The sequence below is a fragment of the Physeter macrocephalus genome, unplaced genomic scaffold, assembly GCF_002837175.3.
Source record: "Physeter macrocephalus isolate SW-GA unplaced genomic scaffold, ASM283717v5 random_97, whole genome shotgun sequence".
NCBI lineage: Eukaryota > Metazoa > Chordata > Mammalia > Artiodactyla > Physeteridae > Physeter > Physeter macrocephalus.
The window spans coordinates 70,422-85,529 of record NW_021145377.1 but is presented as its reverse complement, the minus strand read 5'-3'; the positions used below and the strand labels follow the sequence as shown (position 1 = coordinate 85,529).

General features: G+C 59.1%; 2 protein-coding genes across 4 annotated transcripts in view; both read left to right on the top strand.

Moving 5' to 3' along the window:
- Nucleotides 1–9,380, top strand: part of FLNC (filamin C) — a 28,610-nt gene extending 19,230 nt beyond the window's left edge. Inside the window, exons 28-48 of one of the 3 annotated variants that reach the window (XM_028483938.2) lie at nt 37–226; nt 320–343; nt 459–706; nt 1,161–1,241; nt 1,560–1,659; nt 1,981–2,121; nt 2,393–2,521; nt 2,600–2,773; nt 3,359–3,520; nt 3,638–3,841; nt 4,295–4,447; nt 4,534–4,656; nt 4,796–5,038; nt 5,217–5,486; nt 5,585–5,722; nt 5,998–6,113; nt 6,823–6,955; nt 7,046–7,222; nt 7,392–7,610; nt 8,200–8,409; nt 8,516–9,380. In XM_028483938.2, coding sequence (XP_028339739.1) covers nt 37–226; nt 320–343; nt 459–706; nt 1,161–1,241; nt 1,560–1,659; nt 1,981–2,121; nt 2,393–2,521; nt 2,600–2,773; nt 3,359–3,520; nt 3,638–3,841; nt 4,295–4,447; nt 4,534–4,656; nt 4,796–5,038; nt 5,217–5,486; nt 5,585–5,722; nt 5,998–6,113; nt 6,823–6,955; nt 7,046–7,222; nt 7,392–7,610; nt 8,200–8,409; nt 8,516–8,703 — 3,423 coding nt within the window. In that variant the 3' untranslated portion in view covers nt 8,704–9,380. Of the gene's footprint in view, nt 1–36; nt 227–319; nt 344–458; nt 707–1,160; nt 1,242–1,559; nt 1,660–1,980; nt 2,122–2,392; nt 2,774–3,358; nt 3,521–3,637; nt 3,842–4,294; nt 4,448–4,533; nt 4,657–4,795; nt 5,039–5,216; nt 5,487–5,584; nt 5,723–5,997; nt 6,114–6,822; nt 6,956–7,045; nt 7,223–7,391; nt 7,611–8,199; nt 8,410–8,515 lie in introns of all 3 variants that reach the window. The other 2 variants (XM_007119753.4, XM_024127586.3) reach the window with 2 other exon arrangements.
- A 211-nt stretch (nt 9,381–9,591) lies between these two features.
- ATP6V1F (ATPase H+ transporting V1 subunit F) lies at nt 9,592–15,035 on the top strand. The gene is made up of 2 exons (XM_007119755.4): nt 9,592–12,680; nt 14,572–15,035. Exons 1-2 carry the CDS (start codon nt 12,523–12,525, stop codon nt 14,771–14,773), a joined length of 360 nt encoding a protein of 119 aa, XP_007119817.1. The 5' UTR covers nt 9,592–12,522; the 3' UTR covers nt 14,774–15,035.
- Nucleotides 15,036–15,108: the final 73 nt, after the last annotated feature.

Genomic DNA, 15,108 nt, shown 5'->3' with positions numbered 1-15,108 from the left:
GGCACAGGCCGGCCTTGACCTCTGCTCCTCCCCCAGGACCCTGAGGGTAAGCCCAAGAAGGCCAGCATCCGAGACAATGGGGATGGCACGTACACCGTGTCCTACCTCCCGGACATGAGTGGCCGGTACACCATCACCATCAAGTATGGCGGCGATGAGATCCCCTACTCGCCCTTCCGCATCCATGCCCTGCCCACTGGGGACGCCAGCAAGTGCCTGGTCACAGGTGGGCACTCACCCCGCCTCCCCCGCCCCTCCCCCTCCCCCCCACCCCCATCCTGAGCACTGCCCAGTGGCTTACACTCTTCTCCGTTTCCAGTGTCCATTGGAGGCCACGGCCTGGGTGAGTGCCCCCTCTCCTCTCTTTCTGCTGTGGGCTGAGGTGGTGGGGGAGCTGGGAACTGCGGGGGGCTGGGCACAGGCCCGCGGACCCCTGACCGGACACTCCTGTGTGGCAGGTGCCTGCCTGGGCCCCCGCATCCAGATTGGGGAGGAGACGGTGATCACGGTGGACGCCAAGGCAGCAGGCAAGGGGAAGGTGACGTGCACAGTGTCCACGCCGGATGGGGCGGAGCTCGACGTGGATGTGGTTGAGAACCACGACGGCACCTTCGACATCTACTACACAGCGCCCAAGCCGGGCAAGTACGTCATCACCATCCGCTTTGGAGGCGAGCACGTCCCCAACAGTCCCTTCCACGTGCTGGTAAGCTCCGCCGCCACAGAGGGACTAGGGCGGCTGGGGAGGCGGGCCGGGCCCTCTTAGTGGTAGCAGGGGATCCCAGAACCTGTCCCCACGTCTGATGGATCCGGGACCCAGAGTGCCCCAGAGTCGAGTCTTTGCTTTCCCTGCAGCCTCCCAACCCAGGAGGTGAGCACAGCCCTGCTTCTGGCCCCTCTGGTGGTCGGTCAGCTCCCTCTGGTGGAACTTGCCGTGTTCCTTCTGACCCTCGGGCCCACTGTCCCTGTACATCTCCCCAGGGTGGCCCTGCAGGACGAAGAAGCCCTCCAGAGGGTAAAGCACCCAAGATAGCCATCCTGCCCTGTGGGCAGCCCGGGATCTCAGGTCCCTGGGCCATTCTCTGCGTCAGCTCGTGCTCACTCGAGCTGGCGTGTACCGGCTTGCTACGTCCTGTGCCCTCCCGCGCCTGGCTTCCCAGGCGTGTGACTCCATGCCCCGCGTGGAGGAGCCCTCTGACTTGCTGCAGCTGCACAGGCCCAGTACCTACCCTGCACACTGGGTACTGCCACCTCCCACCCGGGCCACACCTCGCCCCCCTCCTCCTCTTCCTTCATTTCTTCCTTCTCTTCTTCAGTGGCCAGGACCGGGGCATGGTTTTGGGGTCATCTTGGGGAGCAGGCGGGAGTCACGGCTGGGCAGACGGATCCCCAAGCTGGGCACGGCACCTCTTCTCTTGCAGCTGATGCGCCTCTCCTGCCCTCTGGTTTCACCATTAACCATCTTTTTCTTTGCTCATTTTCTCTGACTTCAGTCACGGCTCAGGCCAAGCTCCCCAGGCCTTCCCCAGCCAATGACTGTTCCCTCTCACCTGCCACAGGCCACAGAGGAGCCAGTGGTGCCCGTGGAGCCAATGGAGTCCATGCTGAGACCCTTCAACCTGGTCATCCCCTTCACTGTGCAGAAAGGGGAGCTCACAGGTACTGCCCTGGGGCCCTGAGGCACGAGGGCTCAAAGGGAGGACACCTGCGTCCAGGCCCAGCTCCTTCTTTAGAGATGAAAGCTGGGGCCCAGAGCAGGGAAGTAAGCTACCCAGGGTCACACAGCAAGTTGAGCAGAGCTGGAACTCAGACTCCAGCTTTCTGTCTCCCAGGTCAGGGTTCATCCTGATGCTCCAGGCTGTCTCCTGGTGCCTGACCTCTGGGGTAGAAGCAGAACCACACAGGAGTGGGAGCCTGGGACAGCACAGGGGGTTGAGGTAGGAGAAACTGGGGTCCCCTACTTAACTCTCTGCCTGGCAGGGGAGGTCCGGATGCCCTCTGGGAAGACCGCCCGGCCCAGCATCACTGACAACAAGGATGGCACCATCACGGTGAGGTACGCACCCACCGAGAAAGGCCTGCACCAGATGGGGATCAAGTATGACGGCAACCACATCCCTGGTGAGTCGGGGGCCAGGCTGGGCTTGGCTGGGCTGAGAGGAGCCCATAGTGACTTCATCCTCATCTGCCTTCTTTCAACAAATCTTTATTGAGCGGCTGCTATGTGCAGACACCATGTGAGGCCTGGGAAGTCTGGTGCCCTGATGGGAGGCCCCTGTGGCAGAGATGCAGGGCTCAGCAGGGAGCCTGTGGGGAGGTGCGGGGGCCGAGGTGGGCTCAGGCAGCTCCTACCTCACTATTGACCCAGCCCCCTTTCTCCGACCACCCCCAGGGAGCCCCCTGCAGTTCTACGTGGATGCCATCAACAGCCGCCACGTCAGTGCCTATGGGCCAGGCCTGAGCCACGGCATGGTCAACAAGCCGGCCACCTTCACCATTGTCACCAAGGATGCTGGGGAAGGTGAGCGGAGCTGGGTGGGGGCAGCCAGTGCAGGGGTGAGGGCAGGACCTCTGATCTCAGCCCTCCCTCCACCCACAGGGGGTCTGTCCCTGGCCGTGGAGGGCCCGTCCAAGGCAGAGATCACCTGCAAGGACAACAAGGATGGCACCTGCACCGTGTCCTACCTCCCCACGGCGCCTGGAGACTACAGCATCATCGTGCGCTTTGACGACAAGCACATTCCGGGGAGCCCCTTCACAGCCAAGATCACAGGTGGGTGGACGTGTGGGCACACAGCCTGCCACACACACCCCAGGACACAACGGATGTGCAAGCCCAGCATGTTCAAGTCACCGGGGCATTAGGGTAGGGCCCCCTCGAGGTGGAAGAGGTCGTTTTTGGATAAATGTAAGGAACACTCTATCCTCTAGAGCAGGTGAGAAACATCCAGCCACCCTTTGAAAACATGTCTTGTTGAGTCTTTTAAGTCAGGGTACTGATAATCCCTTTTGATAGATGAGGAAGCCAGCAGGCCCAGAGGGGCTAAGCAACTTGATCAGAGCCACACAGTGGGAAAGGGGTCTGGGCTGTCTGGCCCAGCCTAGTTTTTCGGTTCCACACAATCACGTGACTCCGGATTCACATTCGTGTAAATTAGGGATTTAACCCATTCAGGACTGGGGCATCCCCAGGGGAGCTGGGTGTGAATGTAGACTGCGCTCTCCCTGGTCTCTCTGTGCCTCTGGGTGGTCCCCAGTCTCTGCTGAGTCCAGCAGGGGCTGCCAGGAAGTCTCCTGATCTCCATGAGGGCAGGGCCTGCCTGGAGTCACACTGCCTGACATGCCAACTCTCCCCCAGGCGATGACTCGATGAGGACGTCACAGCTGAACGTGGGCACCTCCACGGATGTGTCACTGAAGATCACCGAGAGTGACCTGAGCCTCCTGACCGCCAGCATCCGCGCCCCCTCGGGCAACGAGGAGCCCTGCCTGCTGAAGCGCCTGCCCAACCGGCACATTGGTGAGCACGGGGCCACGGGAGGGGCCCGGCGGGGGCGCGGGGAGGAAGGCGGGGGCGGCCGCGAGGGAACGCTGCCAGGCCCAGGGCTCCATTCATGCCTGACCTCCCTCCCAACAGGCATCTCCTTCACCCCCAAGGAGGTCGGGGAGCACGTGGTAAGCGTGCGCAAGAGCGGCAAGCACGTCACCAACAGCCCCTTCAAGATCCTGGTGGGACCCTCTGAGATCGGGGATGCCAGCAAGGTGCGGGTCTGGGGCAAGGGCCTGTCCGAGGGACACACGTTCCAGGTGGCGGAGTTCATCGTGGACACTCGTAATGCAGGTGCTTCTTGCCCCAGAGACCCCTCATTTCAGCTGGTGCTGCCAGTGACGACTAGTCCTTTCCTGCCCAGTGCCCCTTGGCCATACACTCCTCCCTGAACTTCCTGGCCCAGTCTCTGCTGAGATTCACATTCTGGGGCCCCTTTGGGGAGAGTGAATGTCCCCATGTCACTTCTCCCATGTTTCAGAGAAAGCTCAGCTTTACTGAGTTTGTCTCTCCCTTGCTCACTAGAACCCAAGAGGCCTGCCTTAAGGAACTTTCCAGACTACCTATCCCCGACCCTCTGGGTCAGTGCCTGGCTCACCCCTTCTCCTCCTCCTCCTGCTGAGGCATCTTTTGTCAGTGGTTATGATACACCTCGGGTGCCTGTTCTGGACGGAGCCTGTAGTCTGGGGAGGCGAGAGCAGAACCGCAGTGGGGACTGAGGGAGACGTGTCCCTTGTTCCCCGCTAGGTTATGGGGGCCTGGGGCTGAGTATTGAAGGCCCTAGCAAGGTGGACATCAACTGTGAGGATATGGAGGACGGCACGTGCAAAGTTACCTACTGCCCCACGGAACCCGGCACCTACATCATCAACATCAAGTTTGCCGACAAGCACGTGCCTGGTAAGGCGCTGGGCTGCCGCTGGGACAGGCCAGGAGGCCAGCGACGAGTGATCTGAGACGCCCGACCCTCCCTTTCTCCCCTACAGGAAGCCCCTTCACGGTGAAGGTTACCGGCGAGGGCCGCATGAAGGAAAGCATCACCCGGCGCAGGCAGGCGCCGTCCATTGCCACCATCGGCAGCACCTGTGACCTGAACCTCAAGATCCCAGGTGGGAGACAGAAGGGGGGGCGGGTGGGGGTGTGTGTGGGCAGGACGATGGGGAAGGCCCAGGGCCTGCCCCCACGGTCTCTGTCCTGCTGGCTCGTTTCTCACCTCCCTCCCCGCCTTGGGTTCCACGCGTCGCACAGGGAACTGGTTCCAGATGGTGTCGGCCCAGGAGCGCCTGACACGCACCTTCACGCGCAGCAGCCACACGTACACCCGCACGGAGCGCACGGAGATCAGCAAGACTCGGGGAGGGGAGACCAAGCGTGAGGTGCGGGTGGAGGAGTCCACCCAGGTTGGCGGAGACCCCTTCCCTGCCGTCTTCGGGGACTTCCTGGGCCGGGAACGCCTGGGCTCTTTTGGCAGCATCACCCGGCAGCAGGAGGGTGAGCGGGGCGGGGCTGGGGTCTTCACAGGGAGGCTGGGCTCTCTGTCCCTCGGGATAGGAGGGGGAGGCTGTTGGTCTGAGTGGAGGAGGGGGTTTTACTGAGGGAGGGAAGGAAGGGCCAGGGCCAGGGCCAGGAGCAGCCCCCGTGTCGCCCTGACACTCCCCACCTGCTGCAGGTGAGGCCAGCTCTCAGGACATGACCGCACAGGTGACCAGCCCGTCAGGCAAGACGGAAGCCGCAGAGATCGTGGAGGGGGAGGACAGCGCGTACAGTGTGCGCTTTGTGCCCCAGGAGATGGGGCCCCACACGGTCACTGTCAAGTACCGTGGCCAGCATGTACCAGGCAGCCCCTTTCAGTTCACCGTGGGGCCACTGGGTGAAGGCGGTGCCCACAAGGTGCGAGCTGGAGGCACAGGGCTGGAGCGAGGGGTGGCCGGCATGCCAGGTAAGGGGCAGGGGGCCAGGACGGGGGGCGGAGGCAGGGCAGCCACCAGGGTGGACGATGGCGCTGAGGAGACGCCCCTGTCCCGTTTCCATCTCCAGCCGAGTTCAGCATCTGGACCCGAGAAGCGGGTGCCGGGGGCCTGTCTATTGCTGTGGAGGGTCCCAGCAAGGCGGAGATTGCATTTGAGGACCGCAAAGATGGCTCCTGTGGGGTCTCCTACGTCGTCCAGGAACCAGGTGGGTGTCCACCACAGGGCTGGGCCTGCCTGACCTTCCAGACTGGGTTTCTGCTCGCCCAGGCAGGAGATGGGGCTACTGAACCGACTCTTCACCTGGGCTGCCGCTCTTTCTCTGCCCTGTCTCCCTCCACCCCACACTCCTGGGAATGCACGTCTGTCTCCAGAGCTGAGCCCGGACCCAGGAGCTTGTTCTGGGATGAGGCCAGGGTGGAGGGGGTTCCACCCTACTGCCCCTAGTCCTGGGGCCTGTGCTGACTGGCCTTCCCTCCCCAGGTGACTATGAGGTCTCCATCAAGTTCAACGATGAGCACATCCCAGACAGCCCTTTTGTGGTACCCGTGGCCTCCCTCTCAGACGACGCTCGCCGTCTCACTGTCACTAGCCTCCAGGTGTGTGCCTGGGGGTGCGGCCCCTCTGCCGCCCTGAGAGATGGGCAAAAGTAGAGGATGGCAGGCCCATGGGGCCAGGGACTTAGCGGTGACCTTGGGAGGTCCAGACAGACAGATGTCCCCTCTCTCCCAGTGTCTGTACAGCAGGGGGCTCCACTCCCCCTTCTAGCTGCCCCTCAGGACCCCTTGTGCCTCTCCTTCCCCGTCCCCTACCCCTACTCTAGAACTGGGCTCTGTGCCCCAATCTTCACCTCCCCTGGGAGCCTCCCCATAGGCCCACCTCCCCCATCGAGTGCCCCCAGGGCAGTCTAGGCCACACCCCTCCTTCCTCATCCCAGCTACTGAGTGTGTGCAGTCCACACCCAGCACCGTCCTAGCTCTGGCTTCTCTGCCGACAGGCCTGCTTTATGGTTTCTGGGTCTTACCTCCTCAACCAGGACAGGGCACATCATGTGTCGTCCCCACCATGCCCAGCCACAGCCAGGTGGCCCCACCTCATAGCAGGTGGATGCCAAGGCCACAAACCCAGCCTCCACCTCCCATCACGGCCCTGTTCAGAGCCTCCCTGAGCGGGCCAGGCGGCAGGTCCAGGCTGGGGGCGGGAGGAGGGAGCGTCCGGGCTGGGCGTGCAGTGAGATCAGTGCCGGGCTGCAGAGACGAGCCCTCCAGACCCTCCCAGGAGTCTGAGCACCCTCTGTGGCCTCTGCAGGAGACGGGGCTCAAGGTGAACCAGCCGGCGTCCTTTGCGGTGCAGCTGAACGGTGCACGGGGCGTGATTGATGCTAGGGTGCACACGCCCTCGGGTGCGGTGGAGGAGTGCTACGTCTCCGAGCTGGACAGTGGTGAGCTGCTGGCCTTGTCCCTGCCAGGCCAGGACCTTCTGGGAAGGGGAGGGAAGGACAAAGGCTCACCCACCAACCTCTGACCCACAGACAAGCACACCATCCGTTTCATCCCCCACGAGAATGGCGTCCACTCCATTGACGTCAAGTTCAACGGTGCCCACATCCCTGGCAGTCCCTTCAAGATCCGAGTTGGGGAGCAGAGCCAGGCTGGGGACCCAGGCTTGGTGTCAGCCTATGGTCCTGGGCTCGAGGGAGGCACTACAGGTGAGTGCCTGGGGCTGGGGAGGAGGGGTGGACAGTGGTCTGCCCCAGAGGCGGGGCAGCGCTGATGAGCCCGAGTCCCGGCACAGACCTGCTCCGGGGAGCCCGGGCCCATCCCAGTTCTGGGCCCCAAGCCCCTCCTGTCTACACCCTTGCTACCTCTGGCCCCCAGGAGTGTCGTCGGAGTTCATTGTCAACACCTTGAATGCGGGCTCGGGGGCCCTGTCTGTCACCATCGACGGCCCCTCCAAGGTGCAGCTGGACTGTCGGGAATGTCCCGAGGGCCACGTGGTCACTTACACTCCCATGGCCCCTGGCAACTACCTCATTGCCATCAAGTATGGTGGCCCCCAGCACATTGTGGGCAGCCCCTTCAAGGCCAAAGTCACAGGTGAGTGTCCTGGGTGGGGGGAAGGTCCCTCCAGCCCATTCCATACTGGCTGGCTCCAGTGGCCATTCACATCGGGGTCAGGTTACCAGGAATAAAGTGGGCCTGGCTTTACACGTCACCCCATTCTCCACGTGGACTCATGTACATAATTTTTAAAAATCAAATCCTTTTTATTGTCCATCACTTGACTAATCTTTTCCCTGCGGTGGCTCCCCAAGCTTTCACTTAACTTTCTGCCCTCCTCTTCCCACATTTCTGGCTTCCAAGAAGACAGAGCTCAGTAAAGATTCAGCCAGCTTTCCTTTTGGAAGCTGCGTGAAGGATTAGTTGGATACGTGTTCCTTTTTAAAGCAGGACTCTACCCTGTGACTTGGGGCCCCAGGCAAAGCCCAGAAGTGGGGGGGGAGCCATCGAGGCTCCAGACCTCGAGATAAGCCTGCCCCAGAGCCCTGTTTGGAACGGGCTGCCGCTCCTAGCATGCTGCAGCTGAGGAAGGGAACGCGGGGCTGTCGGTGCCGGCACACGGCCTACCGCCTGGGGAAGAGCAGGCCTCTGACTAGGCTCGTGGCCACCCCACTCTGCCTCTCAGGTCCCCGGCTGTCTGGAGGCCACAGCCTTCACGAAACATCCACGGTCCTGGTGGAGACTGTGACCAAGTCGTCCTCAAGTCGGGGTTCCAGCTATAGCTCCATCCCCAAGTTCTCCTCAGATGCCAGCAAGGTGGTGACACGGGGCCCTGGGCTGTCCCAGGCCTTTGTGGGCCAGAAGAACTCCTTCACCGTGGACTGCAGCAAAGCAGGCAGGCAGCGGGGGGAAAGGGGGCAGACCCCCAGGGTGGGCAGGTGCGCGGGAACGTGGGCCCAAGGGCCTGGGGTGAGCCTGTCCCTCGCTCCCTCTCTCTCCAGGCACCAACATGATGATGGTGGGTGTGCACGGGCCCAAGACCCCCTGCGAGGAGGTGTATGTGAAACACATGGGGAACCGGGTGTACAACGTCACCTACACCGTCAAGGAGAAAGGGGACTACATCCTCATCGTCAAGTGGGGCGACGAAAGTGTCCCTGGAAGCCCCTTCAAAGTCAATGTGCCCTGAATCCCAGAAGTGCCTCCCCCAGCCTCGGCCCCCACCTCTGGCCAAACACACTCACAGACACACACACACACACACACAAATAGGCCACACCCAGATGCACACACGCAGCATCAGACACCACAAACACCTGCCCTGGGGGTGGAAGGAGTGGCACTGCCCCCTCCCTGCCAGGCCCCCGGGTTGGAAGGCATCGTCCGTCTCAGGGCAGTGTCCCTGCCTCAGACGTGACATGAGGGTGAACTGGAGGTTGGGGGGCCAGGGAAGCCCTGAGTTTTCTGGCGGGGCTGAGGCCAGTGGGGGAGCACGTGTCTGGGGGTGTCTGCATGTGTGAGAGAGGTCACCCTCAAACCACACTGCCAGCTGGGCCTCCTTGCCGCTGAGGACTGCGTCCAGCCCCTCTGGTGGCCACAACCCCAGAGCGTTAAAGACTTGGAAGAGAACGCACAATCGCAGGAGAAAATGGACCCAGCAGCAGCAGGCTTGGTGCGTGTTAGATCCCAGCCAGGCTTCCTGGGGGACTGATTTCTCTCTTTTTTTTTTTAAGATTGCACAGCTCTGCCCCATGGGGGGCCTTTTTTTACACACTGCGAGGCCCAGCTTTCTGGGGGGCTTTTGCACATGTCATGCGGCTCGGAGCCGTTTAGGTGGAAAACAAATAAAGTGCGGCCTGTCGCAGACGCCTGGCTGTTCCTTGTGTGTGTGCTCCCCACGGCTGGCCACCAGGCCCTGGGAGGCAGAGGCTGGCTGCCTCTCCCCTGAAGGACTGAGTCAGGTCAAGGGGGAGGACCTGGGGCAGAGAGCCACCCCCTCTGGGCCATCTATTTGGGAAGGTCTGGAATGTTGACAGAATGCTTGAAAGAAGGGGCTGGGGGGGAATGCCAGGGATGTGGGCTTGGTCCTCAGATTCCTGGAGAGCTGGTGGGTGGGAGAGGGAGGTGGACACTACGTTCTAGAAGACTGCCCTAGGACCACCAGGAAGCCAGTTTCCACTCAGCCTGATCTCAAGGATGTTCTCAAAATTTTTAGGACCTTAAAACAGCACTGGCTCAAGCAGGAATGCTCCTCACCCAGCGGGCAGGCACAAACCCAGGAACCTTTCACTCCAGCCAGGTTCTGGGTCAAAGCTGGGCCTGCTCCCTCCCCACCTCCAGCCCTGACCTGGCTTAGGGCCTCCCTCCCGAACTGGCCCCTCCACTAGCCTTCCTGGCCCACCAGCCAGCTCCCTCCAACTAGCCCTCCACACTGCAGCGAGAGGGCGGGGTCACATCACAGGGTCTATGGCCCTCTCTGGTGCAGGGCCCTTCTGTGGCTCCCTTCTCTCCAGGCTAGTCTAAGTGTCCTAACAAGGCCTCCAAGGCCTATAGGTTCAGACACCAGCCTTCCTACCCATTCATTCAAAAAGCCCCCCAGGCCCCAGTTGGGCACTGTGCCCTATCCTCACTGCACCCTCCATCTCTAACCCTCTTCACAACCTCTAACCCTCTCCACAACCTCCAGTTTCCCAGGCAGCCGTGCTGCAGTTTGGGACTCTGCCCAGGAACACCCTTGCCTCTCCACCCTCCTCATCTTCCTGGCCAACACGAAGCTTTCCCGAACCCCTTCCTGTCCTCCCAGACCCGCCCCCCAGCTCTCATACTGCCCTGGGGCACATCTCTGGCTGCATTTACTACCCTCATCTGTGACCTTGTATCCGAGGGTCGGCCTCCATCACCAGACTGCGCTCCCTGACCCTGGGAGGTCCGATACAGACAAGTGTGACCAATGAGTAAATGAGCAACTGAGTAGCCAGAGCAGGGCAAAGCAGCATTTCACTCAACTGATCCCCCAAATCTAAACTCATCCCAGACATTTCGGCACATGGTGGTGGGTAGGCCCAAGAAAACCCAACACACGTGGCCTGGCTCCAAACACCCCCGCCCCCCGCCTCTTCACTCAATAGGCTGTCTGCCTCCTGGCTCCTCTTCAAGTTTCTTCTTTCCTTTCCCCTGCAAGACCCTTCTAGGGCCTCACTTTCTTCTGTAGGTCTACCGCCCTCCCTGTGATATTTTTTACTCTCCCCTCAGTCCCGAGGGAGTTCTTTGAGGACAGAAATTGTATTTTATCAATCTTGTGTCCTCAGCCTCTCCATGACCACATTTGATAAATGCTGGTTGAATGAAGGCGTGTGTGATAAACGCGGCACTGTCTCACCTCCCTACTTTACCTGACAGACCCTTTAAAGGCAGGATCCCTTCTCAAGTACCCAACCATTCGTGGCCGTTAAGGGTCAGCTCTGTGCCAGGCGCTGAGCCAGGTGCTTCTACACACACCCTTCCTCACTCTCTGCCTTCCCTCCCACCTCGCCCCCAGATGGGAGAGTTTTCCTGCAAGGTTTGCTGGCCTCCTCAGCTTCAGCTGCCCTCCACCAGTGAGTGGATGTGTTTATGGATATCCAGCTCAGCTGCTCTCCCCCAACTGCAGTATGGCCACGGGTGCTGAAGATTTAGTGCCTCTACCTCACTTAATCCTAACAGCCTATGAGGTGGGCATAGTATTATCTGAAGAGAGCAAGGTCCTGAGAACTTTGGTGATGAGTCCCAAATCATACCTCTAAGTAGCAGGGTCGAGATTCAAACCAGGTATGTCCAAATCCCAGGCCCATCACACAGATAACCACTAGACCAGACCATCTGGATGTCTCAAGTGCTCTAAACTTGCAAATCACATGCCAGATGCAGGATGCCTTTTTGTTAAAAGGGTGGAGGAGCGAGCGGACCTCTCTCCTTCGACATGTTCATCTCATACATAGAGTTCACTCTCTGAGGAATGTTACTCCTGTCCACCTAGCTGCTCAGGCCAGAAACTTGGAAGTCACCTGGTCTAACTCCCCAAACATAACCAATCCCAAACCCAGTTCTGTCCATTTTTGTCTCTAAATATCTCTTGACTCCACCAGACTCTCACATTCCCCATCCCCACTCCCTGGCTTCTTTCTGGCCACCACCATCTCTTACCACAATGGTTTCTTCACCTTAGTCTTACCTCCACACACAGCACGGTCTCAATGCTATCGGTAAAACATAAACCTGGCTGTATCATTCTCTTGCTTAAAATCCTTCAGTGGCTTCAGAACAACTTTGTCCTCAGGATAACTTCCAGATTCTTTATCTTTTCTTAAAGGCACTTATTCTCTCTAGTCCCGCTAAGTCTTTGCACGTGTTGCTCCGCTTCCTAAGAACAACCTCTCGTCCTCATCTCTAGCCCTTCATCCTGCTGGCGACCTTCTCTGCGCGCCCCCTCTCCCATGGGTTAGTTACACCTGATGTGTGCTTCCACGTACTTCTCACGTTTTAGCAATTGACACACTGCTTTGTCAACGCTCTACCTCACTGGAGTATCATCATTAACTTGCCCATCCTTTTATAAACTGAATAAATAACACTAGTTGTGTCATAGTTACATACATACACGATACAGACTCGGACCTTACCCTCGAGAACAGGAACCGTCTTTTTTTTCTTTGGCGTCTCGGCGCCTAACAGCAGTAGCCCCAACACGTTTGTCGAACTTACCGATCGAACGCGCCTCCGAGAGACGACTGTGCCGCGTGGACTTCTGGGAACCGTAGCTCCCCGGTTCGGACCTCCCTTTACGGCGCAGCCGTATTCGGATTCAGGCGCTTTTGCTCCTAATGCGCATGTCCCGGGAGGCGGAGTGGTGGAACTGCGCATGTCTAAAGAGCGGGAGGGGGTGGGGGTGCAGCCGAAAAGGAGGTGCACTGCGGAAGCGGGGCTTTGGTGACACCCGGAGGTTGCGGCTGATCGTTGCCGGACTGTGAGGATGGCCGGGAGGGGGAAGCTAATTGCGGTGATCGGAGACGAGGACACGGTGACTGGCTTCCTGCTGGGCGGCATAGGGGAGCTTAACAAGAACCGCCACCCTAATTTCCTGGTGGTGGAGAAAGATACTACCATCAATGAGATCGAAGACACTTTCCGGTACGGTAGCCCGCGAGGCCTGAACGGGACCTTCAGCTGCCTGGTGGGAGCGCGGGGAGAAGGCGGGGGCGGCCCTGGGCTTCCAGACCTTGGCCGAAGTGTCAGACCCCGTCCTCGAGGGTCGGGGAAGTCGGTCCACCTCCCCTTCCGGAGAGGGGGCCTCCGCGTCCCAAGTTCCCTTTTGGGCCTCGGTGGGACCGGGGCTATGTCGGGTCCACAAACTCCCCCCGTCACATGACCGTGTGTCAGGAAAGAAGGGGAACAAAGCTCGTGACGAGCGGGCGCCGCCCCTTGGCCCAACCTGGCCCGCCAGAGCTGAGCGTCCGGAGGGTCCAGGCCCGGAGGGGGCTAGTCTCAGCTCCCCTGCAGGGGCTCCTCCAGTTCACCCGTAGAGCAGGCTCCAGGCATTACAAGCACTCGACTCTCTTGCGAGTTGACACCTAAAGGAACCACACCCTCAGTGAACACACGGGCAGTGGGCTCGGGCTTTCCTGTATTTTCATCTCCCTCAGAGGCTCACAATCGTCTTGTGAGGTAGGAGTTATTCCCACTTACTGGCGAGAAAATTAAGTTCAGAGAGGTTAAGGCACACTCTGTGATTCAGACGAGAGCGAGCAGGGATTTGAACCCAGTCCCACCCTTTCTGCCTTCCTTAAGCCAGGGCTACACTCTGCCTGTGTAGCTCTCCTCAGTCGGCTTCGGAATTTCCCGTTGTCCTGAGCACAGCGGACAGTATCAGGACTGTCCTGCCTTCTGCTGAGACCATGCACTTCAAATCCTCACTTCCTGTTCTGGGTTAAGAGCAGTAGCTTCAAAATGTGGGTGCAGGCATGTCCCTTAATCCAGGGGGTGTCCTGGTGACTAGAGTTGAGGGTGCCAGCCCCCTATTCTTTCCCACACCCCTTCTCTAGGGCCCCTGTGCCAAGTCCCAGGAACAAACCACTCTCGCTTGTTTCCCCCTAAACAGCCCAGCCCTGAGCTACCGGCTGAGACTGGTTCCTGCTGCCTGGGGTTTGATAGGCCCTGACCCGGGAGGCTGATCTCTGCCCATCTCTAAGCAGTCTGGTAAAGTGACCCAAGTTGTCATGAGAGAAGGACAAATTTTACTTCAAGAATTTCCCAAGTTTCCAACCAAAAGGGATCTCAGAAATCATCAAGTCTAACCTGCCCTAGTGTCTGGCACAGAGTAAGCTGCTCAGTAAACAGTTTTTAACGAGTAGATAAATTAATGAATGGGTGGTTGATCACAAGAAGGTAAGAGCCCGTTCTCTCTGTGTGGAAAGTGTGATTCCTTCGTTACGGATTTTCCTCTTCCTGTGTTGTGTTCTTGGCTCAGGCCAAACTTCCCCTCTGACCCACCCCCTGCCCTCATCAGCATAGACCTTGAGTGGTCTGTACAGCGCCCCCTCAACCTTAAAAAATTTAATCTGTTTTCTTTTGAAAGGTTAATGTGTTCGTGTGGTTTACAAATGAATATTGTATATACATTGAGAAGTCACACTCCCAACCCCGACCTCTTCTACTTCATTACCTCCTTCCTCCACCCCGTAACCACTTAGTTTTTTCCTTTTCTTTCTTTTTCTTTATGCAGATACAAAGGGACAGACGTATATATTCTTATCCTCTCCCTTCTTACCCGAAGGCAGAGTAAGGAATACACCAGCACGCACCCTCATCTTCAACAGCAGTTCAGTTGGGAGCCTTCCAGGCAGGGGAGGTAGAAGCCATGGCCCTTAGCTTTGGACTGAAATTGATTCTAAATAGAATGAAGAGAGTTTAGTGTAGCATCCTTGTCCACTGCACTCTCTGGATCGAGCTCGTTCCCCTCTGCAGCCCAGCCCACCAACTCAGAGTGGGCTCTCTTGGACTCCCTTCTCATCTCTCCCTACAGGCAGTTCCTAAACCGGGACGACATCGGCATCATCCTCATCAACCAGTACATCGCAGAGATGGTGCGGCACGCGCTCGATGCCCACCAGCGCTCCATTCCGGCCGTGCTGGAGATCCCATCCAAGGAGCACCCCTATGATGCTGCCAAGGACTCCATCCTGCGCAGGGCCAGGGGCATGTTCACGGCCGAAGACCTGCGCTAGGGGACTCCCCTCAGCCACGTGGCCTCTCCCCAGGCTTGCCATCAGCCCTCCTCTAAGATTCGAGCCTCTGAGTTCCAATTCCCTGCCCCTTCCCACTCCACTGAGAGGCTAGGTGAGGTGCTTCCAGTTTGCTGGGGCTCTGCCATTCAAATCAAGGCTGGTTAGGGTACAGGAAGCCTGAGTGTCTTCTCTCCATTACCTCTTCCCTGTGCTGTCACACAGTGTCCTTGTTGATGTTAAATTAAAGTAGTTCTTGCTCCTCTCCGATCTGAGGCTGGGTGCTAGAAAGGACACGTGTGGGATGAGGCTGTTGCGGGGAGGCGGTGGGGGAGTGG